Here is a 27,303-nt window from a genome sequence, read left to right on the forward strand (position 1 = left end):
TTTTTTTTGAAGAAGTTCAGAGTACGTGGGGCATTGCTCGATATAAGTCGGTAACTTAGGCCCAGTATTCGACGAGTTCTGGATTTTGATAGGATTTAGCATGCAGGTTGTCATAATTCCAAAATGGGGCTAAGGTGTTCTTTCTTTATTTCCTTTGAACAAAAAAAGGCTTTTTTTGTGTGTCAAGGCAGTGGTGGCTAGCCTTCCAGAAAAATAAAGAAAAAAATTTGTGCACATCTTGACCCCACATTTTTGTTTGGTTATTCTTCTTTTTGCAATCGTCAAATCCGATATTAAATTTACATTTGAAGCAATTTCTCGATAAATGTCTTCATTGGATTGGCTGAGCGTAAGCGGTATTCGTTCTTTTGATCATACCGGAGAGCCTCAAATTATTAAATTCTTTAAACCATTAACAATTATTTTGGGAGCAAACGGATCAGGAAAGGTATGTTGGTATATGAACGATATCATCATTCCGATAACACTGCATGGTTGATATTTTAATTTTTTATTATTTTATATAATGTTTTAATGGTTGTTGTGATGACCCAATTCATATTTACATTATCATTAATTTATAATTTTGTTTGATGTTGTGACCTGCATACTTCCTAATGAACTGCTTTGATTACATTTTGTATTTGCTTCATCAGACCACACTTATTGAATGTTTGAAGTGTGCCACAACTGGTGAGCTCCCTCCCAATTGTGATCGTGGAAAATCATTCGTTCATGATCCAAAAGTATCAGGAGATACAGAAGTGAAAGGACAAATTCGATTGCAATTTAAAGCAGCAAATAAGAAGAAATATATTACTGTTCGTAGCTTTCAAGTTACGCAAAAAAAGAAAACCACACAATTTAAACAGCTAGAATCAGTCCTCTCTACAAAGGGAGAGGATGGAGAAACCAAAAGCAGTAGCTACAAATGCACAGATATGGATAAATTAATTCCTGAATTAATGGGTGTGAGCAAAGCAATATTAGAGAATGGTAAGTGTTATTATTACGTGGTACAGGATGAGACATTGTGGGCTTTTCATTTCCAATACTATAGTGATTTTTTGTCACCAAGAAGACGTAAATTGGCCGCTCAGTGAAAGTACTGTACTAAAGAAAAAACTCGATGATATCTTTTCTAGCACTAGATATTCTAAGGCTTTAGAAGCTATCAAAAAAACCAAGAAAGACATTACACAACAATTGGCAGAGCACGAAAAAGATTTGGCTGTAGCAGAGACCGAGAGAAATCAAAGCGTAAAGTTACGCAAGGAAGCAGAAAATGAAGTAATCAAGCTTCAAAAGTTGAAAGAAAAGATTGAAGACTTGGATGAAAAGTTGAATCAAGTAAATACAGAGATTGAGAAATACGAAGGAGTCATTCAAAAGGTTAATGCTCTCAAACAAAAGCTTACATCTGCTGACACAAAAAAGAAAATGATGGAAAAAGATGTCGAAGAAATGTACCAAAACTTGCAACAAGAATTCACTGAGACGGATGAAGAAGTGAAAAAGTATGAAGAAAATTTCTCCAAACAGCTCGAACAATTGAAACAAAGTCAACGCCAGACTGAGAATGACCTTGCACGGAATGAATCAAACAAAAACAGCCTCAATATTCAGATGAACTCTCTCAAGGAGAATATGGGAAAGTTAAAATCCCAAAAGGAAGCTCATGAGGGTCGTATTCATGATATTAGCACTGATATTATGGTTCTTTCTCAAAGATATCGCATACCAGGATATGAGCAGCTTCCTTTTTCTGAAAGCCAAATATTCAGTTTTCTCACTTCACTCGATCAGCTATTCCAAAAAGAAAAGAAGGAGCTTGAAAATATGAGACGAGAACACAAATCTGAGCAAGAGAGTCTCTTAAAAGAAACCAACTCTTTCCTTCAACAAAAAGAAAATAGCACGTCCAAGTTGAAGGCCGCTACCCAACGAAAGACTATTTTAGAGAATGAGGCGAAGAAACTTTCAGAATCTATCCGAAATATTTCTATCACCGAAGATGTTGTAGCTGAAATGGAAAGAGAATATTTAGTTTTTGAAAAGCAGGTTAGAGATAAAGAAGAGAACAAGGAGATGGACACCATCAAGAAAGAAATGGATTCAAACGCTAAGAGCCAAAAGGAACAAACTTTAAAAATTTCCAATCTTAACAAAGAACTGGCTTCAAGAGAAAAGGAAAAAGACATTAGTTTCAAAATTCAGAATTTAAGAGAGGAGCTCAGCAAGCACAATTCAAGCTTGAATGATAAATTCTCTGAAGTCAGAACAAAATATGAAAAGACTTTGGGCAGTGTTGACAATGAAGTCACAGCCGCAAATATTGAAGTTAAGATTAAGGGACTTATCAAGAAGGCAACCGACAGAGTTCAAACTCTTACCTCATCATTACAAAGCTTGGAAAAATCACTCTCTGTTCAAAAATCAAAACTCGATGCTGCTAACAATCAAGCACAAAAAATCAAGAATGAGATTGAAAAGAAGCAACAACATGTAGCTGCTGTTATTCCCACAGGGAAGAGTTGGGACGAGGCAATGAAAGAAGCGGAGGAGAAGGTGAATGACCTAAGAAATGAAGCAAGTATGGCAGAGGCATTAAAGCTTTGCTATGAAAATTTCATTCTCCACGCAAGAAAACACAAACAGTGTTTTGTTTGTGAGAGAGAATTGCATACTGAAGAAGAGTGCTTCAATTTTGAATCTCTCCAACAAAGCAAAATGGAGCTAACACCAAAACTATTGAAAAAAACAAAAGAAAAGCTCGAGTCAGAAAGCTCTGTATTGGAAAAGCTTAGAGAAATCAAACCTATTGTTGCAGATATTGAACGGTTGAAAAACTCTGATCTTCCACAATCCGAGATGGAAGCTTCTAACATTAAGCAAGAGATTACAAACCTGAATGAAAAGATTGAAAAGCTTACAGATGACATTAACCAAGCCAAAAACGACGAAAAGAAAACAAGTGAGCTGTTGAATGGTTGTGGAGAATTGAAAATTTTGCAAACGAGCATCAAAACTACGCAACAACGTATTACAGAACAAGAGAATGCACTCAAAAGTCTTGGACTTCCGCAAGATCTTGTACCATACGAACAAGTGAAGAATCAGTTGGAAGAGGCTCAAAGCTCACGAGAAAAGCTTACCCAAAGACAATCTCAGTTGCAGCAAGAACTCACTCGATGCCAGAACGAGCTTTCACAAATGAAAGACAAGTTGAGAGAGAAACATACTATCTTACAAAAATCTCAATACGATCTGAAAGAATTGAAACGTCTCCAGGATTCTCTTAGTGAAAAACAAGCAGAAATCAACCAAAAAGTTCAAGAAATTGAAAAAATTAACCTTGAAATACCTACCTTTGAAGAGAAATATCAATCACACAGCAAGATGTTAAGTGAGATGAAGGAAAGACATGGAAAACAAGAATTCATACTTGAAGGCACAATTTCAGACTATCAACAGGACATTTCCAAACTAAACGTTTCCATACAAGAACTCAAGAAATTCAAGGATAGAGGTGTCGAAGAGAGTTTGCAAAACGTCGAATCCCAAATCACAAAACTTGATATACAGATACAAGAGAATCAAAGAGAGAACGAAAGGTTGTCTGAACTCCTTAAAAAGTACAATAGGGGTCTCGAGAAGCAAAATGTCATTAAGCAAAACATCGAAGATAATCTGAGATATCGACAAAAGAAAAAAGAACTTTCCACTATTACTTCTGAATGTGAAACTTTGACTAAACAAATAGAAAATATTACAGGTAGTGATGCATCATTGGACTCTTATGAAGACATCAAACAGTTGAAAGAAAAGCAAACCAGATATTCCAATGAAAAATCTCAAATCTCAGGAATGAGAAGTACAATGAAAGGAAGAGTTAAAGACATTCAAGAACAGCTGAATTCTGATCAGTATAAGGACATTGAAAATAAGTACAAGTCTTTACTCATTAAGGTTGTTACAACAAAGCATGCTGTGGAGGACTTAGACAAGTACATGAAGGCGCTTGAAAAGGCTCTCACAAAATATCACAGCATGAAGATGGCAGAGATTAATGAGATCATTAAGGAACTCTGGCAAAAAACATACAGAGGCAATGATATTGACACCATCAGTATCAAGTGTGACACTGAAACAGAGTCTGCCAGAAAAACATACAACTACCGTGTAGTCATGGTCAAAGGTGACGTGGAATTGCCAATGAGAGGTCGTTCTAGCGCTGGTCAAAAAGTTCTTGCTTGTCTTATTATTCGACTTGCACTTGCTGAGGCATTTAGTATTGATTGTGGAATATTAGCTCTGGATGAGCCTACCAATGCTTTGGATATTGATAACGCCAACAGTTTAGCCGAATCACTTCGGTTCTTGATTGAAGACAGAAGGAAACTCTCAAATTTCCAATTAATTGTCATTACTCATGATGAAGAATTTGTGAGAAAGTTGGGCAGAAGCGAATTGGCAGAGCACTATTATAGAATTTCAAAAGACCCTAGAACCGGTAGTTCCATGATTGAGCAGCAAAAAATTGTGGACTAGACTGTACAATAAATGCTTGCGGATTTTTTGTTATTCGTTAATGATTGACTTCAGTTCATGGATCCCACCACCAAATTCATCACAGAAAGATATTCCAAAACCTTGTCTGTATTCAAGTTTGACAATGAAAAATTTTCGATTTGAGAGATGGAAACCTCATACCATTCTTGTCTATTTGTTGTTATGATATTATTCAAAGTAATTTTAACATTCCCAAATGTGTAAATTTCTTTTAACTTGTTTCGAAACGAGTCTACCCTGAATTGTTGGCGAATTGGAGTGGGAACAAACTTGTCGGTGAGCTGATCGTTTTCAAATCTCAAATGAGAAACATAATTTTGTAAATTCGTCATTGTCTCAAATTGAGTGACCGATTGCTCTGTTTGAAATCTAATTCGATAGTCATATTTGGATATTGTTTCATCAACATTGAAAATGTCAATAAATAATAATTTGTTCAGTAAATTTCTCACTTTCACCAATTTACAAGAGAAAGATTGTGTTTGATGGTCCTCCAAAGGTACGACTTTAAATCCAAAACGTTTCCCACCCTGTCCATTGCGATCTAGAATTCCATCTATCACTTCCACAACATAACAAGAAACACTTTTAAGAACTTGTTCCAGTTTCCATCCATTATTCAACATGTAATTTCGCATGCGTTGTACTGTGTTGTAATCAATTTCGTTTCTCCATGTTGATTTAATGTCCTTTCCAAATCCAATTTGTAACTTAGTAAAAGTTTGAAAATTAAAAATCTTGTTGTCATTCTCCAAGAGAACATTTCTCTTGGCATCATAGAACGTCTTTTTACCAAGGCTCATTTTGATCAGAATCTTATTGTGTGTATACGATTGCACTAATGAAGAAGTGACTCGAGCCATTTCTATAAAACTGGATGCTACTCGTTGTCTTCCTTCCTCAATCAGCTGTTCAATGGTCGATGGTGAATAAATAAATTGCACAGTTTCAACTGTGACAGGTTTTTCACTCAAAGATGCATCCGATTCTTGATCATTCATGGAGGTTGGTTGTTCCATAGTAGAGGGAATGCTGACTTGTGGTGGTGTGGAGATTCCTTCTGATGTTTGATTGAATTCTTCGTTTGGAGTTGTTTCTGAATCCTTATCAACGCTCATTGTTTCTTCCAAGTTGAGAGGAGCCATCCATGCATATTTGTCTTTCCCATTTTCATCTTTAGGACATTGTTTTAAAATGTAATATTTTCGATCCTTTCCTAATTTCTGAACATACGGAATGGAATACTCGTCAAGCTTGAATCGATCACCACATTCATCTCTTCGAATATTATTCCAGACGTGATAAACACTTTTTGGATGTTCATACACACATATTGCATTATTAATGATGATATGAATTAAATCTGCCGCTTGTTTTGAATTTCGTCCCGATATTCGTACTTGCGATTTTTCAACTTGAATATTACATTTAGTTAATTGTCGTAATAAATTAATTTGACTTCCTTTTTTTCCAATGATATGACCAGCAACAGTGGGATCGGGGAGAGTCAAGACAAGGCTTCTTTTGTGTTTGGACATTTTTTAAGAGATTGAGATTGATTAAAACTAATATTACTTAACATTTGTGTTCTTCCTGATAGACAAATATCAAACATACAGAACTTGGACAGAAATACAAACACTCTCTTGAAATGAGAAAATTACCTAACTTCATCGATGTCAAAAAAATAGGAGCCAGCGTGAATCGAACACGCGACCACAGGATATCAGCTGCAAACCGTTATTGCAATCCTATGCTCTAACCCCTGAGCTATGGCTCCATCGATTTATTGACATTTTTATCCTATTCAACAACGTTTTCTTTATGCTTATGACGTTTTATAAGAGTTGTTAAGGTCGCTTCTAAATACTGAATGAAATTCTTTTGTCCTGCTCCGAAATCATCATTTAATAACGATATTGTTTGAGAAGCTTTCCAAGTGTACCTCAAATTCTCCAGAATGCTCTTGGCTTGCAATCACACACCACACACCAATGCATTTGGAAGTGAGTGAAGTTTACTCGTTTTTTTTGATGTTGTTTTGGCAGTCAAAGTATTCACAACTTAAGGGGGATTACACATCATGGCATACATACATATTTTGTTGAATTGACCAAACCTGCCCAAAACCCAACAACCCAAACAACAACCCAAACCCAAACCACAACTACAATAACCCCACAAATAAACCCATCCAAACCAAGAACAACGTTTTTTTTGATAAGTAGTTGTTGAGATCAGACTCACAAAAAAAGTATATTTGTATGTAATTATCTGCCACCTCAATTTAAGGTGGTTTCTCGAACCATGATTGTAGTATTTAAGCGGTAAAATTGTTAAAAGGCTTGATAGCGTCAAGTAAGGCATGACAGATTGTATCAGATACCAAATACGGAGATTTTGAAAGTGTTATCTTGTCGATAGGAATGTGGTTTGAGTGGACACCCATGCTGTTTGATTTAACGATTTAACAGTCCTAGCTCTCCGACTTGTTTATTCAAGAGATCACAACAATACGCTTAATAATTTTATCGATTTGCAATTGTGGCAGGTTTATTCTTCAAAGGAGGAACAAATCTTTTGAAGTGCTCGAAGTTGTTAAGTTTCATGTAGAAAGTGGAAGGTCGATTAAGGATTCTTCACTCTTCTTGCAAGGTGTCTTGAACTCTCTTGCGATATTTCTCAAATTCTAGTGAACATGTAATTCCAACTTTCATTGCCTTTTGCATATGTGGAAGCAACAAGTACGAGCAATGGAGGGCCAGGCAGAATCTTTATACTGATCTCAAGGCTAAAGCGACTTAACTCTTGTTGAATAGGGTAAAAATAACAGCAAATCGATGGAGCCATAGCTCAGGGGTTAGAGCATAGGATTGCAATAACGGTTTGCAGCTGATATCCTGTGGTCGCGTGTTCGATTCACGCTGGCTCCTAATTTTTTTACAATACGAGGCTGTCATGAAATAGCAAGTTCCTGAACAACAGCCCTGATTGATTCCAAACGGCATTCCAGATAATATGTCGAAGACGTCAAAGGATTGTCAATTTGTTGCCATATATACATTGTCAATTCTGGACATATATTGTTTTCCAATTGCATTCCAATTTTTTTTCCAATTTGAATCAATTCATACATGTTAGGATCTATCAAAAGGTCAGGAAGTCACAGATTCTGATTGATTGAAAATTATTTTCACTCTAAAAGTCGTAATTGAGTGCGTTTTAATTGCATGGGCTTGTGTCGATGATTGCAGAAATGCAATCCCACAGCAGAAAATAATGGTTCTCACTGGTTCGATTCCGGTCGCAAGCTCATGCATTTTTGTGAGTTCTGAAAGGTATAATTCAAATCTGAAGATGCGATCCATATTCGAATGCTTCATATTCGTAATGGAAGTCTCCTCTGATTCATTTCGGATGGGAACTTGAAATAGTTCCAATAAAAATGCTCGATTCAAGTTCATCATCATTCATGTCATCCAACACCACCAGCACCAGCACTACCACTTCTGCAATGATCAAACTCCCCTCACGATGTCCCGATTCCTTCTTTGATGATGCTTTTTTTAATACCAAATGGGATGAATTTAATTCTTATATTTATGATCCGACTCAATTTGTTCGCATCTTTCATCAGATGATTAAAAACAAACAATTCGATCAGTTGAAACGTTTACGAGTCTTGATTCAAAATCAAACGATTTCCATATGTCGAAAACAAAGCTATGCCTATATGAGGTGTCGTACGGTTGGAGAAGGCATGACAAGTAGCCAAGAATCAGAAGTGAATGAAGACAAGCGAAGCGACACAATTGAATTGAATCCAATCGATGAAGAAGAACGCGAATATGAAATTATTTCCTTACGAAAAGATCTTCTCGAAAGTGCTTCCATTCAAAGTAAATTCTACAAGAATGAATCTCTCGTTGTCAGCAATAATGGAAATGCTTCTGAATCTTCCTTGACAAAAGTCATGGTTTTTAATGGTGATTGTCTTGATGTTGCATTTTATATTCAAGACGAGCTCATTAAGGAGGGAAAATTTCCACAAGAGAGAGTTGCTGTTTTGAATATGGCCAATCCCAACACTCCAGGAGGAGGATATAAAGGAGGTATGTACTATGTCACTAAGTGACGGTTAAGCATAATGATTCCATGTCCTTTTAAATCCCATCATTTAGGTTGTGGAGCTCAGGAAGAAAATTTACATCGTAGATCAAATTTGTACATGTGCTTGGACAATCACGTGGATAAAATTGATAAGTCCAGAACATGGAATTATCCAATTGGCTATGAAAGTGGAGTTTATAGTCCCAATGTGACCATATTTAGAGGATGTGAAGCCAAAGGTTATCCATTGTTGAAAACTCCAAGATTAGTGGATATTATCACGGCTGCAGCCGTTCCATTCGCTCGCTCCACTGTCAGAGGAGTGGATCCAAGAAATTATGGAACCATTGAGGCAATTTTGAAAATTGCTATTCAGCATGGAGTGAGAAATTTGGTTCTTTCTGCATTTGGTAGGTTTTAATGATTGTGCAGAAAATGCAAGTGTGACATTTCTTGACAAATTGCAGGATGTGGAGCATTCCGAAACGATCCAGTTAAAATTGCTGAAATCTTTAAAGAAAAAATGGAAAGCAACGAGTTCAAGAATTGCTTTGATAGAATTTATTTTGCGATCATTGAAGATCACAATTCAAGAAAGCAACATAATCCTGAAGGTAATATCAAACCTTTTGCTGATACTTTTGCGGAATATATCGAGAGAAGTGACAGCCACAGCTTCCTCGAATCACAATTGGATTACGATTACGATAACATGAACGATATTTATGAATGTACTTATAAAAACATGTGATAGGTTATGTAAGCTTCCTCTCTTTAATATCCAGCTGCTTTGCTCTTTTTTCGAATGTCGGAGGCAGCCTCAATGTTGTTATCTCCCTTCTTCACAATGCCTTGCACAATACCAACACTAAACTCTGCATTTCCCTTCACACGATTAATGAATTTTGATTCATCTTCATTACCAGTGTAACCCAAAAAGCTCTTAAAAAAGTTAATTAAATATTCGGGTATTCCTTGCTCGACAGCGAGAGTTGTTGGACTCCACTGATGATGAATTCGTGGAAATTGAATGGATTGTGCAATATTCAATCCACCCACAAGATGATTCCAAATGGTTTGGAAAACTGAGCTAATTATTCTGGAACCTCCACTTGCTCCTACAGCCATGTAAAATTTGTTATTTTTGTGAATAATCATTGGTGACATCGATGAAAGGGGTCTTTTTCCTGGTGCAATATAGTTACTTGGTGATGGAGCCAATCCAAAATAGTTGGTGGTATTCGGCAGCGAAAAATCATCCATTTGATCATTAAAAATAATACCAGTCTTGTCACCCACCACAAAACTTCCAAAAATTAAATTCACAGTTGTTGTTAAGCTCACAGCCATTCCATTCTTATCTAATATGCTTAAATGCGATGTTCCATGATCATCTCTCACATATTGCAAATTCACTTTATCGTGCTTGTAGTGCAGAGGATCTGAAAAGGTCTTATTTTTAGCTAAGGCACAATCAATTTCATTTCGTATCAATGCACTATAATCTTTGCTAATCATATCATCCATGACTTGCTTCGTTGTTGCTACAAAATCAGGATCTGCTAAATCTGCACGATGAGCAAAAGTAAATTTCAAAGCTTCAATAAATAAGGCGTACTTTTGTGCAGACATGTGGAATTGTTGATTTGCTTGGTAGAGCTGACCTTCATGGTTGATGAAAGGTGACATTAAATCTCTGACATAATTTTCAAGCATGTTAAGCAAAAAAATAATACATGAACCTCCTGATATTTCTGGCCGTGGCCTGAACAGTCATGCCATGGAAAGATAATTTTCAATTCAATTGGCCATGATTTCATTAATTGAAATGAATGTAAGATTAAATTTGTTGTAATTTCAATGAGTAGATTACAGTTTGTTTCATTGACTAACACAATTTTCGATTCATCAAAACTTACCCAAATACTTGATATCCCATAAAATAGGTAGAAAGTGGAGTATTTTGATCAACGTTAGATTGATTTCTGGTTGAATAAATTTTCACATCATAATTAATCAAATCTTGCTCTGTAATAATTCCACCAGCGTTTCTGATATCATTCACAACATCTCGAATTAATGAACCATTCATGCTATAAATAGCGTCTGCTCCTTCTTTTGCTACAATTTCCAAACTATCAGCAAGTTTTAGATATTGCAATAAATCTCCTTCTTTTTTCACGTCTCCATTCACTGCATACAGTTGTTTCATTCCACTTCCAAAAGTTTCCTCAAGTATCCAATTTTTATACTTGTTTAAATGAGAGGCAATCACACTATTTGCTTTCACACCTTTCCTTGCAAGGTCTATAGAGGGCTGAATTAACACATTCCAAGGCAGTGAGCCATATCGTTTCCATGCAGTATAGAGACCCTTAATTTCACCCAATACAGCAATACTCTTTCCTCCTCGTTGTGAAGGTGGAGCAGGAGAATTGCTTAATGATGAGTACATGTCCCACGAAGCAGAGAGTGGAGCCTTTTCTCTAAAATCAATGTATTCAATTGTGTCTTTAGCATTTGCTGAATTAGAAGGAATAGAAATTCCCATAATACCTCCTCCACCTGTATATATAGTGAGATATTGATTTTCAATAATTAGGATAAACAGTTAGGTCAATAATTTTGACAGGTAGTGAGATGCGTTGTGAATATATGAGAATTATAAAATCGTTTTTGATGGAGAAATGATCAAAAGTTGAACTATTCACAAAACATACCAATGCCTGCGCTAAATGGATTCATTATTCCAATGCAAAATGTTGTAGCAACAGCAGCATCCACAGCGTTCCCATTAAAATCTCGTAAAATTTTTACACCTATGTCGGAACACACTTCATTGTCTGCAGCTGCAGCTCCTTGCGTTGCCTTAATTAATTGAACTTCTCCTGATTCTGTGACAGGTGGCGTCCACACAGGGTCATTCTTGACAGATGCTTTATCAACATTGTAAAGTGTTAAAAGTAAAATCAAAATAATGCCGAATAAAATTGTCACGGCAATTAGAAGGAATGATACAACTCCAATGCTGATTGGAAGTATCATGCGTCACCATTTTGAGCCATCATTATGGATAACGAAAATGAATTATCGTGATCCAGCAGCCAAAAATTTCACAAAATTATTTCACTATTCATCGATCAGTCACATGACATTATTTTCACTCACCTCACTCTTCGATCTAATATTATTTTCTTCCATCCATTCAAAGTACTGACATCATGAGATCCTTTATCGTGATGATATCGAATATGATCCAAGTGATGTTCGTCCTGAAAAGCTGAACTTCCTCTCCGCACATGATTCATCTCTAAATCCATCTGTCCATCATTGGCTCCATATTCTCCAAAAACAATTGCCGACTGTTGTGTCGGAAAGACCTCACTAAATTCCTCGCTCATGGCATCCCGTTCCGTAGCATCCTCTCGATCCATTCCTGCCAAACTCGGAGTTCTAACAGCTCCGTGCTGATGACCTCCTCCTCCTTTAGGATGACTCGACTGTGTGTTCGTGGTGGTGGTGAGGCTTTTCAAATGGTGAGAGAGAGAGGGATTGGAAGGTGAGTTCATTTTTTTAAATTTTGAAATTCAATTTTTTATTAAAAAAAATGATGAAACGTGCGTACTTGAGTTTTTCCTCGTCTCCGTTACTCCAATTCATTCATTCGCATCATCACCAATACCGACTCCGAAATCATGGTTTTCTGAAAGGAAATGATTCAGAAAAAATCATCTTGATTGGAAGGAATTTTTCAAATTTTTCTGAATTAAATCATCATGCCCAGCAGCAACGAGAATTTCATACGTGCAATAATCTTCGTTCAACTAGTCAAGAGGATGTTTTTGAAATTATGAAACAAAAAGGAGTTCATGGAAGAAGGCCGTTTACCAATTTGTTTTCCGGTTCCGAAACTTCAAAAGTGATTAGTGAAACAAAGGTTACTATCACCGAAGAGGATGCAAGAAGAATGGTGGAAAAGATGGCAACAGTAGATCATTCTATTGATCATTTCAGAAAACAAGTGGAAGAATGTGCTGGGCTTCATGACCGAACAGAACGAGTGAATAGTATTTTATGGGAAATGAAAAAGCAAGGCAAACAGCCAGACTTTGCAATGAAATTATTAATTAATGATGTTTTAGAAGGAAAACAACCTCGTAAACGCTATGACGAGGCAATTTTCACAGCAACAGACGCGAGTGAAAGTTCTAAAGAGACTGAAAATAACGAAGAAAAGGGAAGCATAACTTTTACTGTACAGACAGAAAGGATTGAAAAGTTTACTGGTGTCAAGCCTGGTGAAAGCCATGGTCATAAATCACATGGCCCTCCCCCAGTCCAAACAGAGAAAAATTTTAAAGACAAGGACTTTTTTGAACCTATCAAGGCTGCATTAAGCAAAACTCGAAGAGAAACGGAAGAATCCATTCGATCCATTTTCAAAGGTAAATTTAGCAAAAAGGATCAACCTTAATCTCAACCAACACACGAATTCGCCTGCAATGATGTTGTGGATAATCTCAATTCAAATTTGGTGTTGACATTTATTTGTGTCACATTTGTGGTCAGTAAAAAAGACCACAAATGTCCATTGTCGCAACAAGAACCTGTCACGAAACGGCCTTTGCTTGTCAAAAAGAAGAAGTAGGTATTAAAAAAAATGTCTTCTGAAAATTCTCACTCTCGTGTATCTTCATCATTGGGAAGAGAAGCCTCTTCGAGTTGTGATATCATTATTTCATCTCCGAGAACATCCTCACTTTCAATTACTTCCTTTGAAATGCCACCACCTGCCACTCCTAAAAAAGGCATCTCACCTCATACCACCAATAATACGACAAGCACTCGGAAAGCCTCTTCTTGCCCATGGCCTCGAGAAATCACGAAACGAATTTTATTGTTTTTAATTCCGATCATTACGGAGAGAATTGACATTGATCCTGCTGTCAATCATCATCATCATCAATCGGATTTGTTATCTGCAACCAATGATCCATACTCATCGTACTCACCACTCTCTCCACATCATCCTCCATCACCACTCATACCCAATAATAATCATCATCATCACCAATTTATTTCTCCATCCACCATGATGAGAAGATCTCGGAGGCCATCGAGACTATATGGCAAACGTATTTTGGCACTTGTGGATTGTTTAACCATCATGCATGAGATTCATAATTATGAACTCGTTTCACGTGATTTTTACTTTGTGTTGCGACGACATTTTGCTCCAATTTTCTATGCTGATTTATTATTTGTAAAATACTTGTGGATGACCAATGAGGATACACACAAAATTGTGTTGGCAGATATTCGAAAATTTATTTTGGAATTGAGAAGAGGAGATTTTATGGACCATAAACCCATTTCATATCATTTATTGTTAGATCAAGATTATTTTCATCGATCATTAGGCAAGGAGACCAATAATGCAACAGATTACAAGGCACTATTTTCAAAAATTAATCACGCTTGGTTTGTATATAGAACAGTTGAAGTTGGTAAAAAGAATAGTAAGCAACCTGCCAAATTGCGTCACTCTCGATCTCAATCATTCAGTAATTACAATTCTCCTCTGGATACTGGAAATGTAAATAATTTGATTTCTCCAAAGACTCCTTCATCTGTAAATATGATCAAGCAGGAAGATCTAAATTCCAAGACGCCTGAAGTCCTTTCAAGAAATTCAATCGATTCAGCAAGCTCGCAAGATAGAACAAGCATCTCTTCGTCATCCAATTACCTGGGACTTCCAACAACAGATAACTTGACCATACAAACACCTAATAAGAATGCCAACAAACCTCAACAATCATCATCCACGACGACACCATCTAGATCCTCCCACAGACGTACCTATAGCTCTAACAGTGCATTTAATTACGAGATTATGTATGAAACATTTCGAAAGAGTGAACAACAAATTGAAGATGAAGAATATTTACACAATGATAACTTTTCAACAGAAAACCAATCAAGAGCCATTCGTGTTGCAATTATGGGCTCCAAGAACGTTGGAAAATCCATGTTCATGATGAAATTTTCGAATAGAAATTGTGACGAATTTTTCGAGCCCAAAAACCCTGAAGATGAGTTCATTTGTGTTGACACTGAAAGATACACCATTGATATGTACGATACAGTAGGCCAAGAAATATCTGAATCGTTGATTGATTACAACATTCGACATTTTGATTTATTTATTTTACTGTTTGACCTGACTCAAGCAGATCAGTCGTTGGAATATGTTCAACAAGTGATTCAACTCATTCTACGCAAGAAACACTACATTGAAATTTCTCAAGTACCAATCATCATTTGTGGAAACAAGATGGATGCCCTCGAGGATACCTCTGAGCATATTTCAATTAAGGAACGAGTGGACAAGATGATCAAAAGAAGCTTTGGATCCAGTTCTGTTCCTCCCATTTATGTTGAAATTAGCAGTCTGGAGGGAACAAACATTTCAAACAAAGTTTTGGAACGTCTCATTGCTCAACAATACCATGCCTGTCACAAATTTTCACGAGTGGCCAACACCATCGATTGGAACAATTTTATCCGATATGTTTTCAATTTTGGAGATTCTCTTCACTTTAACACGAATACCAACAAGGAGAAATGCATGATCATGTAGAAGTTTATATTTAAGACATCCTTTTAGACACAGAAGATTAGCACTTGCCAAACAAACGTTGTTGTTGTTGAGTTTCAGCGCGTACTGAACTCGATGAAGGAACAATTTTTCTCACAAGAGAGAGTTTTCTCGCTCGAACTTGAAAAAATTTCTCGAAAAGACACTTTCGTCATCTTGTCATCATCACTTGATGACGTTCCATCAAACTCAAAAATATAAACAGCCGACTTTGGAACACAGTTGAAGGGTGTGTGTGATGTGTCCACAACAACAAATAAAAATGTTGTCAAAGAGTGTGGTGGAATCGACCAAAGATGCAGCAGTCAACCACAAACAAGAACAACAAGAACCACTCGTTGTTGTTGACAAAGACCACACGACGCGGACAACATGGATTCAACATCCTCATGATTCAATAACAACCACTCATGACATGATCCATTCAACAACAATAATTCCGAATGACACTCGTGAATTATCCCATCAGAAAATCATGTCAAATCCTATCCGTACGGTCATTGCGAATGATGGAATGACGAATGTGAACCATTCACTCATGAATCATCATCAATCCAATCATCATCATCATCATCATCCAAATTCAACAACAGATGAACATTTAATCCTTCCCAAATTTCAAAAGAGTGGTGGGGGACAAGAGCTTGTCACAACAATGAATAACAACCATCATCATCATTACCATTCTCGAAGAGAAAACACCACTTACGGAATGACAACTCTCATTCCTCATCATCAGAATTTTCAAGAAAATTCACAACCAAATTCTTCACAAGCTCAACAAGACGAGCAATTTCGAATGACATCTTCGACGGTGGTCGATGTTGGAGGACTTGTGGTTGTTGGTTCGACGAATCACGAGACACCTATGAATGTAGCAGTGTCAAATGTCAAAGCGGAAAAGAAAGATCATCGAAAACATAAGAGACTGAAAAAGACGCTTCAAGATCAACATGACCACGACAATGATCCTACAGAAAATGATATTGATCTTGTAGATGATTTACATTTCACACCTGATGAATTGGAAATGTTAAAAAGTGATCATCATGTCAAGAAAAAAAATCCACAAGATCAAGAAAATCATTCATCTTCAAGTTCTCACTCAATTTCACACAGTTATGAAGCAACTCGTCCTCGACTCACTATTGAACAGCAACAACACATACTCGTTTCCCTTCACGCCTTAAATCTCAATGAAATGCAACGAAAAGAATTACGTTTATTGGGAGATGTCATGCAAAAAATTACACAAGATGAAATGTTCAAATGCACCACGTTTGAATCAGTGAATATTTATTTATTTATTTTAATCATTTCAGCAACTGCTTCTGCTTTGGGAACTTTAGCACTTGCATTGATTTACTTTATCGTATTTAGAGGATCAATTGCTGAAGCAATTTTTTCAGCAGCAATTAGTGGAGTTTTTGTCGTGTCAATTATTAGTTGTGTGGGAGTTTGTGTGTTTTATAACCTGAAAAATAGACCAAAAAACAAGAAACAAAAAGCAGCAATTGCGCATTATCATGAAATTGTGGAGGAAGCGATTTACAATATTGGAACTCGATTTTTTCCAGATTTTGAAATTGAATTTGATTACCTTAATGGGAAACAAGATGCAAATGGAGAAAATGCACTCGAAGAGAGAAAGCGAAGATTGGAGCGAGCACGAAGGAATCGCCACAAAAAACTACTCTCTCGATTTTATCGTCAACAAATACAGATCTATCTCTCGAATGGTGAATCTTTGATGAATCTTTCACAACCTCAACACAACAACCAAGCATCAGCAGCACAGAAACGTGAAACTCATTTTGAAAATCCTCTAACGCCCACCACAGACACTATGTGGTATTCTGTTTGTTGCATTTTTGGTGGTTTTTGCACTCTCATCATTGTTCTCATCCTCATTCTATTTTCATTTATTTGCTTGTTTTTTCCATTAATTTTTAAACGTCCTCCTATTGTTCCAATATTTATCACAATTCCCATTCAGGTTGGATATGGTGTGGTGGCAGCTATGGTTTTGGCTTTTTTTATATTTTTATGTTTCTTTTCATGCACATTGTATTGTTATGCTTTTGCTGGAAAAGAAAATTCAAATTGGAAATGTTTGTGTTGCTCATTAGAGACGACGCAGACGTCACACTACTCGAATCCTATTGATAATGTAGAGTTGGGAAATGTACCAGCGGTCCGTGTCATTGAAAATGTTTAATTTTGGATCATGATCATGTGTCACAACAATCAGAACATGCACTCTCATTTAGGAACCTGGAAGGACGGAGATGGTTTATCGATTTTTACAATTATGACAAGATTTCGAAATTGAAATCAAATCATTACATCCACCACGACATTTCACACAACTAGATCCTCAAACAAATTTCTCTAAAACCCTCGATCGATCAATCCACATTTCAATTGAACTCAATTATGATGAAAAACATCCATTTTCTCCAATTGATCTCGGAACTTTTCCAATCACAATCTTTCAAGAAGGAATTAACTGAAAGTTAAACCAATAATTAATGAGAGATAATCGACACAACGAGATTCCTTAATCAATTGATTGTCAAGCATTTTCTTCGGTGTATTGGCTTGGAAGCACTTGTTGTCAAATGAAACACACATGGGACGACATTTTGAATAATTGAAATTCCAAAACGAGAACTTTTTCATTCCCAAATCCCAACCAATATCACCATTCAATTAAAGAAATCGCAAGACTTCTTGCGGAGTTCAGAACTCGATGGAACTCAGTGGTCAAAAAAATGTCAGCATCAAATCCTTCTCATCATCCTCCGAATTGTCATTGTTCTCCTTCCGTTCCTGCTCGTCGACTCACAGTGGTGAAGGAAGGACCCAACAAGGGACGACCTTTTTATACGTGTTCTCAACGACAGTGTAACTTTTTTCTGTGGGCCAATTCTATTCAAGATTTATCATCATCGGGTAGCAATTATAATACAAATTATAATACAAATTATAATACGAATAATAATACGAATTATAATACGAATAATAATACGAATAATAATACGAATAATAATACGAATAATAATACGAATAATAATACGAATATGGCAATCACAACATCAAATTTACAAATTCCAACGTGTCGAAAACATTCGAGCATTCCATGTCGATTGCTTCAAGTGATGAAAGAAGGTCCAAACAAGGGAAAATTATTTTGGTCTTGTGGAATGAGCTCTCAAAATGAAAGATGCAATCATTTTGCTTGGTTTGAAGGAAATGTGGAATTGTACAAACATTTGGTTTCAAATTATTTTCCTGCTCCTTCTTGCAGCACTTCTTCTTTTATGGATTCAAAGAATTCTGAAAAAGAAATAAATATCGCTGATGTGGAACCAATTGTCATGTCTGCCACTAATCAAAATAACTTGTGGGTAGCTGGATTACCAATCGAAATATTTAGAGAAATTTTCAAACATCTTGAATTACCTGATCAGTTCAAAATGCAACAAATATGTAAGGAATGGAAAAGAATGTTCAATCTTGTCATTTCAATGATGAATGCATCTGATGACATGGAATTACATTTTGGATTTTTAAAAGGTGACACGAGTCCTCCTCCTTATTCTTGGTGGTGTTCAATTATTTCAACATTTTTGTTTGCCTCTCGAGTGGTATTTTGCAATTTGAAAATCTCGAACGAATTGATGAGATTGATCGAATTCATGCCAAATTTGAAAACTCTTGTTTTTAACAATTGTAAAACTGTCATGTCTAATTATCAGGTAGAGATTAGTGCAAGTGACCCAGTTTCGGAATATCCAGATGAATATTATGAAAATTTTGATTGGCATTCCTATTGGCATGGAGGATTTACTGGAATTTTATCAAAAGAGGAAATTAAGTTATACAAGAACACTCACAAGTTCAAAAGTACTGTCACACAAATGATGTTTTCTAAAATGGGCGAAGATAAAGACATTATTATTCCACATGGATTGAAAGACATTGAAGAAGAAGCTCTTTTCCAACAACAAGTAGGAGAAGAATACAAAAAGTTCGTCGCAAGCGTTTCCAAGAGAATTGAAGGTTTCAAATCAAAGAAAAAATTAGAGAATTTGAAACACATTATTTGCGTTGAGTCAGGTTATGGTGGAATGAACTTGAACTGGATGAATAAGGATCGAAAAGTGTATTACAAATGCATTGACGCAAAATGTGATCGTCATATTAATTCCTTTTTTGAGAAATCAAAAACAGTCTACAATGAAACAGATCAGAAACTTATTCCTGAAAAATATTGGAAATTTAAGCAACTACTTGTTCAAGATAGATCTATTTCTCTCTTTAACTTTAGCATGTTGAATCGTGGAAATGGTTCATTTCAAATTTATAATGGAATTGACTGTGATACAAAATCAGTCATAGAAAGAGTAGAGCTTGGTGTTTCGAAACAGATAGAACTTTTTAGGTTCTTTCATTTGTGGAAAAATATAGATCCAAACAACATTCCAATGAACAACGTCGATCTACTGAAATTTTCAATTGCAGAAGGTTGTCTCAAATTAACACAACCTCTACCACAAGCATCCAGCAAGCCCATTCTCAAATATCAATTTGAAAAAATTAGAGAATATTCGAGAAAAATGGTGAGTGGTGATCAAGAAGAGATCACCAAATTATGCAAGAAACATTCAATCATTGGCATGTGTGTGGATTTATTGGTCTTTATTCACAAACACCAACTAATGACTCAAGAAGTGATTGATTCATGTTTGGAGCATGTTCAAAAAATTGATGAATATTGGAGTCATTCATCATTTATGGATGACGAAAAAGATGAATTAGATTTTACAGATTCTTCAGTCTTTTTCTTACCTCCATATGGATCAGTTTCTCCATTTCCTTTTAGTTGGACGTATTTATTGAAATTTGGAAAATTCATTTCAAATTCGAGTGTTGTCCGTGGATCTGATGAAGAAGATAATTCACAAAATGACACAAGCGACCAAGATGAAGAACAAGAACCTTCCAACCCTGTCAGCAATGAGGACGACACAAGCGAAACGGAAAAGGTTGACCAACCACCAAAAAGAAGAATTCAACCACAACGAAAAAAGAAAAAGTTGAATTAAGAGAGATTTTGTGTGACGACTATCTGATCATGATTTTATCAATGATCAATTCACTGTAGAACCAAGTTCTGTTGTTCCAGCAATCCAACGAACCCAAAAAAAATTTTATTGAAAGTGTGATTGACCCCAAGTGGGATCGGTCATCTATAACGTTTAGTTGTAGAATCTTCGAAACGTGTCTGTCTTTACGGTTAAATGTTCGAATCTCGAATGGATAATTCTAATGTTCGCACAAAGAAAATTCCCTCTCCACTTCCTCATTCTGTTCGTTGACGAAAAATTTTCTCTGGTTCATTAAATCTTCTCGGTACTTCAATGCCTCAGCTCTTGTAAAATGGGGCAAGAATGATAGAATCTTTTTTCATGAACCGAGTTCAAATGTAAAAATTGAATAAACTGTAGAAATTAATTAAAAGCTTACCTTGTGAACCATGTGGAATGGAAGAAGTTTGTTTAGAATAAAATACTTGTTGATAAGAAAATCCATTCTTTGAATGTCAACATTTTGAGTTGAAATAATTGGGTGATTTGGATCCACAACAAAGAAAACTATGTGAAATATATAGGATAAGCAACTCAATACTGTATACAATTCAAAACTTACCCAAAATTTTTCGAACGGCTGGAAGTAATGGATTTTCGGGAAAGAAATGCCTAACTCGGTGCTGAGCTGTGTTTGGAAACACAATGCATCTATTTTCTTTGGTTTCAATTGCTCCTAAACTTCTAAATTGAAGATCTCCGTCATGAAGACCATACATATCATAGCATTGCTTCACATTATCTTGACCATAATAATATGGCTCTGAGATGCTTTCTCTAAATTCCAAATAACTATCTTTCACATTCTCTGATTGATAATAGTAAATACATGTAGCGGCAATATGCTCATATTCCATTCCTACATTGTGATTTGTAGAGCAGGTTGCATATTAGTCATTTTCAAATTTTCTAAAAATCCTCCTTACAAACCTTCAGTATGAAATGTTCCACCACTATAAAATGGTTTGTCAGGTGAAACAATAATATTTGCTGCTTTCACAATTACTTGTAGTCTATCGTTAAAGTTAATGACACTGCTCAAGAGTGGAAGAAAGTTGGAGAAAATTTCTTGAATTGTTTGATATAAATCTTTGTGATCGATTTCATCCAAATTATTAATGTATGAAGAAATTCTTGTTACCTTGTCATCTTCAATTTCAAATTCAGCTGGAAGCCATTGGCATCTATTTGTTTTTGGTTTTTCCTCTAGTTGTGGTCTCCACCAATGAGTTTTTGGCTTTTCCTCTTCTTTCTCCATTTCTTTATTACTCACACTCACATTCTCTACAAAACAATATAAAGAAGGATGAATGAGATCCAAGACTTGATGATTCGATCCTGGGTGCCAATCTTTCTTATCCTCTGGAACATTCTCCAAACGCGACATTTGAGTCTTGAGTCTTTCTTTCAACTCTGGTGGAATAATGTCATCTTCAATTACGGCCTCTCCTGAGAAAGCTGGTGGCTTGTATGCGCAACGTTGACATGGACATTCACAAAAGCGAGTAGAACGAGAATATCTCACCTCCTCGTCATCGTCATAGCCACCGAAATGATTCATACGAGTGTTTTCTTCCTCTTCTGTTTCGTCCTCGGAATCGACATATTCTGGATCTTCTTCATCACCATAGTTATCATCGTCTTTCATTGGGTGAGGATTAGCTCCACAACAACCACAACAATCCTTTGCTCCTCTTCCTGATGGTGATTCACATCATATTGAAATATTTCATCCTCCAATAAATTCATAAAACGAACCTTGATGAACAATATCACGAAGAATCTCAAAAGCAACATCCACAGAGGCTTTGGAAATGCCTTGTTGGTGGCACTCCTCTTTCCATTTACCTTCCCATAACTCCAATTTAACTTTCCATTCAAACTTTTGAATGACATTCATCACAATGGAATCCACATCTTTGGGGCTTATTTGAACAGCTCTCGTAGTGGGTGAAAGGTCCTCAAGTTCTTGTTGTTGAGATGAGCCATCATCTTCATTCGGGTGGTTATTCTCCTCCAATGTTTGATGTTCATTATACCGAGAACGATTCAGCTTTGGTTTCTTGAATTTGGTGATGCGAGGCATGATGATGAAAGATCCAATTAAATTTTTTTTATGATGAAATTGAATTTTTCTGGAATTTGTAAACAAGGTTCATCATAGGGATTAAAAATGCCAAAAGACAAATTTTTGATTTCTGAATCAGGGGATGATGAAACAAGCACTCCACGAGAGAGAGTGAGCGATCATGATGATGATGGAGAAGGTTCCTCTGAAATAACAACATCGGAAAATGATGATGACGAATCCAATGTGTCATGGATAGACAGCTCTTCATCGGAAGAGGAATCATTCAAAAAGAAGAAGAAAAAGAAACGCAAGTTGAAAGAGATGAAATTGAAAAACAAAACATTGGACTTTTCATTATTCATGTCCCGAATCACAAATTTGAAAATTGATTATCAATGTTTTAATGATTTGAAACTCACACAAAATAATCCGGCTCCAAAATACATGTTGGATTCGTGTAAACTGAAAAATCATCAATGGGAAGGCGTGTCTTGGCTGAAATCTCTACTAATCGATCATGAGACTTCTGGAATACTTGGTGATGATATGGGTCTCGGAAAGGTGTGTATCCTCATTGATGAATGTTTTGATCTCATACATTGATGATTGACCACAATGATTATCACTATCATTAATTTAAAATACTTTAGACTGTGCAAGTGATTGCATTCATAGCATATGTTATGGAGCTAACGGACGCATCGCCAAACATTGAAAGAAAACCTTTTTTAATTGTCACTCCTCTGTCACTTGTTGAGAATTGGTGTTTGGAGTTTAAAAAATTTGGTGGTGACAATATCAAAATATTGAGATATATTGGAACTCAAGAAGAACGCTCAAAATTACAAACCAATGTTGAAGGAGATTTTGAAAATTCAGGAAATGTTCCTTTTGATGTGGTTGTTACATCATATGAAATGATACTGAATGATGAAAATTTTCTTGGACAATTCAACTACAAATTATTGTGCATAGATGAGGCTCATAGACTCAAGAATCCTAAATCTCAACTGTACAAAATGCTTCAACAGGTTTATAACTGGGAAAGAGCTATTCTAATGAGTGGCACTCCGTTGATGAACTCAATGCATGAATTATGGGCCTTACTTCATTTTGCTGCTCCTCAGTTCTTTGATCATGACTATGATACATTCGAAAGCTGGTTTCCTCAACAATGCTTTTTATCAAAATCACGACTCAAGAAGAGTGTTTCGGCAACTCAGCCAAGCTTGGATGAGTCCGATGATGTGCTTTCTGTTGACGCAGATCAAGTTCGAAAAAATTTCCACCTCATGCTAAAACCATTTTTACTGAGACGTACTAAAAATCAAGTGTTGAAGGATGACCTTCCACCAAAGAAGGAACACATTATTTATACACGTTTAACAAGCATGCAAAAAAAGTACTACAAATCATTCCTCCTCAAAGATAGACAAACAATTGGAAAAAAGAATGTCAAAGGTCTGAACAACATTCTCATGAGTTTAAGAAAATGCTGCAATCATCCATACTTATTTGAAGGAGCAGAACCAGAACCATTTGTGGAAGGTGAACACATTGTCAATAATAGTGGAAAAATGATAATACTTGACAAGCTGTTGAAGAAGCTCAAGAAAGAAGGCCATCGTCTATTGATCTTTTCTCAAATGACCTCAATGTTAGATATCTTGCAAGATTATTTTCATTTCAGAAAATGGAATTATGAGAGACTGGATGGAAGCGTTAGAGGAGAGGAACGATTTAATGCCATTGCCAACTTTTCTGATAATGATGTATTTGCCTTTCTATTATCAACAAGAGCTGGTGGTGTTGGACTGAATTTGACAAGTGCAGACACAGTTATATTTACCGATATGGATATGAATCCTCAGCTTGATTTTCAAGCTCAATCCAGATGTCATAGAATTGGGCAAGATAAACCTGTGTCAGTTTATCGGTTAGTGACAGAGAATACAGTAGAGGAGGTAATTTTGAGACGATCCATGAAAAAGATTACCCTCTCAGTCAATACTGTAGACACTGCATCTGCTGCCTCGAATTCATTCGAGTCCAACTCTGATGACAAGTTATCCACGGACACTATTATTGAAATGTTAACATTTGGACTTCACAAAATCATGAATTCATCTTCCACTGAGGATGATCATGATGTGGATCAAGCACTATTGGAACTTTCAATCGATGACCTACTGGATGACAAAAATTCAGCCCATTCTTCAGGAAGACTTAGTCTTACATTGGATGAGGCAGCCGAATCGTTTAATAACAATGGAGAAACCAATACCGAATCCATCTACATGTATGAAGGTGTTGATTATCAACAAAAACCCTCCAAAATTATTTCTTCAAAACCCATTGGAGAGACACAGACCAATGAAAAGGATGTCCAAGTCTTGAAGAATATTTTGGAAGAAGTTGGGTTGGATCTATCACAACTAACATCAGCACAATCTACTGATAGAAAAGGAGGAAAGAAAACTTGTGCTAAAAAGAGGAAAAAAGAAGTGATATCATCATCTTCCAGTAGCGAGGACAACAATTTGTTACAATCATACTCCTCTGGAAAAGATGAAGAAAAATCAATTCCAATTTCCAGAAGAACTCGATCTGCAACTAAAAAATCAAGAAAGAAACGAAAAGTTCAAAACGAGGAAGATGAAAGTGATTATGACGAGTATGACCCACATAGCATTACAATTCCAGAAGATTGGGATCTTGAATTATATTTGATGGAAAAGAATTTAACCAAGAAGATGAAGAACCAACCTCTCCAACACTTAATAGTAATGAAATTCACTATGTCAAAGGAGATGTCACTTCACCGGAAAGATATGAAAGTTCTGGAGCTCGGTTTATTATCAAGTATGTATTATGTGTGTATAGTTTTTTTTTTCGAAATTTTCGTTCGAAATTAATGTTCAAACTATATAGCTGCATTTCTGATTTTGGTCAATATCCAACCGCAGGAATTTCAAAACAAATTATTACCAAATATTCAGACAAACCAAAAGTCATTTATGAGAATGCTATTGAACAAGGGGAAATTTCTCTTGGCGACGCACAACTCATTCCACTCAAGAAGAGCAAACATGGTTCCACCTATGTTGTGAATGTAATTGCACAACATTATGAGAAATCAAAGGGTCATGGTCCTTTGTTAACCAATGCCCTTGAGGTTGCTCTCCACAAAGTTGCCTATGCTGCAGTGACTAATAATGCAACAGTTCACATGCCGCGAATTGGATTTGGATTGCAAGGATTTGATTGGTATTCGACTGAAAGAATTCTTAAAAAGTGTTTACTGAAAGCAGGAATCAAGACTTTTGTTTACTATTTTGATAGAAATGCCAATAGCAATAATCTGAAACAACCCAAGAAGGTGTTGTTACCATCCACCAAGCGCCAAACAAGTGCTCCTGTCACTCCTCCACTTGATAATTCCCCTTCTCCGCAACAACCAGCATCAAACAAAGCACTGGACGCGAAGGATGATCCACTCGAATCCTTGAATATCTATCTGTATGGTATGGAAAATAAGAATGATAAGAAATTGAAACGGTTAATCACAATTAATGGAGGTATTGTTGTAAATTCAGTAACTAATTTAGACATGATTATTGTCAGTCATCCATTTTCTTTGGCTACTAATGACAGCAATGTCATTAAGGATGAAGAAATTGAGGATCAAGAAACCGTTCAATTGAAAGAGTATATCAAACAACATCCTTTGTGCCAAGTTGTGACTGTCTCAGATATTATGGCGATGATTCAATAATAATATAATTCAGTTCATTCATTCTCTTTCTCGATACGGTTTGACGGTTTGTTACTTTTTTTTGAGGGGCGAGGCAGACTTTAAAACCCTCTTTTTCTTCACAGTGGCGTTGCTTGCAGTTTTGGACTTGGTTAACGCCGTTGTGGCTGCCCCTTCCTTTTTGCTTTCTCGCTTTTCAATGTGCTTTACGGCGGATCTCAATTCCACCAACTCTTTTCCGTGCATACTTATATCTTTAACAAGGGCTTTCATCTTTTGTGTATAATCTTTGAATTCATTGTTGCATTCTTCTTGTAGTTTGGCGAAATCTTTCAGTTTTCCAATAGAAGGAGCTTCTGAAATATCTGTTTCAGGTGCCGAATGCTGATCCTCCAGTATGGAATTGTCGCAACTGGATGTCTCTTTTGCTGGCTCAGGTTGTTTCCTCCTCACAACGACCGTAGAAGAAGCATTAAACGTGTCCCTTCCCTCACTCGTCGTTTCCTTGTTTTCTTGAGTAGCAGATTTGTTTCCAGTTGTGACAGAAGATCGCGATGCATGTCCATTTGCTGCATCAACAATCACATTTCGAGGTTCAACCCCTCGCTTCACTCGTCGTCTTCTCTTTTTTTTCAAAGTACTACACGAAGATTCACAATCAGATGAACTAGAGGTCGAACCATCATCGTCGTCGGTACTTCTTTCATCCTCATTTTGATTTGTACAAGTGACACATTGAGGTTGTTGTATCATTTCTACTTGACGAAATAACGGCTTAATACTGTCCACGGTTTCTCTATTTGGATTCATACTCTCCGTATGTGAATTATTGTTCGAGACGCTCACTTGTTGCTTCACAGAAGTGGCATTTGCATTCGCAACATTTTCCATGGCGTTGTTGTTAAATCTCAAATGAGCAGTCATTGGAGGAGACGAGGTCATGACACTTTTTATACTTTCCAAATGTTCACACCTTCGTTCG

The 27,303-nt window shown here is 36.3% G+C and overlaps 11 protein-coding genes across 11 annotated transcripts; 7 read left to right on the plus strand and 4 right to left on the minus strand.

Moving 5' to 3' along the window:
- Window positions 1-325: 325 nt before the first annotated feature.
- On the plus strand, window positions 326-4,551 carry FDP41_001171 (uncharacterized protein; the record flags this gene model as incomplete). Its single annotated transcript, XM_044702149.1, has 3 exons — window positions 326-448; window positions 657-996; window positions 1,061-4,551. 3 exons carry the CDS (start codon window positions 326-328, stop codon window positions 4,549-4,551), a joined length of 3,954 nt encoding a protein of 1,317 aa, XP_044564731.1.
- Window positions 4,552-4,601: 50 nt separating this feature from the next.
- Window positions 4,602-6,110, minus strand: FDP41_001172 (uncharacterized protein; the record flags this gene model as incomplete). Its single annotated transcript, XM_044702160.1, has 1 exon — window positions 4,602-6,110. The coding sequence occupies one exon, from the start codon at window positions 6,108-6,110 to the stop codon at window positions 4,602-4,604; it is 1,509 nt and encodes a 502-aa protein (XP_044564732.1).
- A 1,907-nt stretch (window positions 6,111-8,017) lies between these two features.
- On the plus strand, window positions 8,018-9,433 carry FDP41_001173 (uncharacterized protein; the record flags this gene model as incomplete). Its single annotated transcript, XM_044702171.1, has 3 exons — window positions 8,018-8,684; window positions 8,754-9,092; window positions 9,150-9,433. 3 exons carry the CDS (start codon window positions 8,018-8,020, stop codon window positions 9,431-9,433), a joined length of 1,290 nt encoding a protein of 429 aa, XP_044564733.1.
- A 23-nt stretch (window positions 9,434-9,456) lies between these two features.
- Window positions 9,457-12,251, minus strand: FDP41_001174 (uncharacterized protein; the record flags this gene model as incomplete). Its single annotated transcript, XM_044702182.1, has 4 exons — window positions 9,457-10,447; window positions 10,602-11,247; window positions 11,403-11,710; window positions 11,851-12,251. The coding sequence occupies 4 exons, from the start codon at window positions 12,249-12,251 to the stop codon at window positions 9,457-9,459; spliced, it is 2,346 nt and encodes a 781-aa protein (XP_044564734.1).
- Window positions 12,252-12,289: 38 nt separating this feature from the next.
- On the plus strand, window positions 12,290-13,156 carry FDP41_001175 (uncharacterized protein; the record flags this gene model as incomplete). Its single annotated transcript, XM_044702193.1, has 1 exon — window positions 12,290-13,156. One exon carries the CDS (start codon window positions 12,290-12,292, stop codon window positions 13,154-13,156), a length of 867 nt encoding a protein of 288 aa, XP_044564735.1.
- A 186-nt stretch (window positions 13,157-13,342) lies between these two features.
- Window positions 13,343-15,325, plus strand: FDP41_001176 (uncharacterized protein; the record flags this gene model as incomplete). The annotated part of the gene is made up of 1 exon (XM_044702204.1): window positions 13,343-15,325. One exon carries the CDS (start codon window positions 13,343-13,345, stop codon window positions 15,323-15,325), a length of 1,983 nt encoding a protein of 660 aa, XP_044564736.1.
- Window positions 15,326-15,818: 493 nt separating this feature from the next.
- Window positions 15,819-17,561, plus strand: FDP41_001177 (uncharacterized protein; the record flags this gene model as incomplete). The annotated part of the gene is made up of 1 exon (XM_044702215.1): window positions 15,819-17,561. One exon carries the CDS (start codon window positions 15,819-15,821, stop codon window positions 17,559-17,561), a length of 1,743 nt encoding a protein of 580 aa, XP_044564737.1.
- Window positions 17,562-18,117: 556 nt separating this feature from the next.
- FDP41_001178 (uncharacterized protein) lies at window positions 18,118-20,454 on the plus strand (the record flags this gene model as incomplete). The annotated part of the gene is made up of 1 exon (XM_044702226.1): window positions 18,118-20,454. One exon carries the CDS (start codon window positions 18,118-18,120, stop codon window positions 20,452-20,454), a length of 2,337 nt encoding a protein of 778 aa, XP_044564738.1.
- A 220-nt stretch (window positions 20,455-20,674) lies between these two features.
- Window positions 20,675-22,582, minus strand: FDP41_001179 (uncharacterized protein; the record flags this gene model as incomplete). Its single annotated transcript, XM_044702237.1, has 5 exons — window positions 20,675-20,809; window positions 20,876-21,003; window positions 21,059-21,355; window positions 21,427-22,194; window positions 22,255-22,582. The coding sequence occupies 5 exons, from the start codon at window positions 22,580-22,582 to the stop codon at window positions 20,675-20,677; spliced, it is 1,656 nt and encodes a 551-aa protein (XP_044564739.1).
- Window positions 22,583-22,669: 87 nt separating this feature from the next.
- Window positions 22,670-26,342, plus strand: FDP41_001180 (uncharacterized protein; the record flags this gene model as incomplete). Its single annotated transcript, XM_044702249.1, has 4 exons — window positions 22,670-23,128; window positions 23,218-25,228; window positions 25,306-25,429; window positions 25,499-26,342. The coding sequence occupies 4 exons, from the start codon at window positions 22,670-22,672 to the stop codon at window positions 26,340-26,342; spliced, it is 3,438 nt and encodes a 1,145-aa protein (XP_044564740.1).
- A 51-nt stretch (window positions 26,343-26,393) lies between these two features.
- FDP41_001181 (uncharacterized protein) lies at window positions 26,394-27,263 on the minus strand (the record flags this gene model as incomplete). Its single annotated transcript, XM_044702260.1, has 1 exon — window positions 26,394-27,263. The coding sequence occupies one exon, from the start codon at window positions 27,261-27,263 to the stop codon at window positions 26,394-26,396; it is 870 nt and encodes a 289-aa protein (XP_044564741.1).
- Window positions 27,264-27,303: the final 40 nt, after the last annotated feature.

This window comes from Naegleria fowleri (assembly GCF_008403515.1).
Source record: "Naegleria fowleri strain ATCC 30894 chromosome Unknown tig22, whole genome shotgun sequence".
NCBI lineage: Eukaryota > Heterolobosea > Eutetramitea > Acrasida > Naegleriidae > Naegleria > Naegleria fowleri.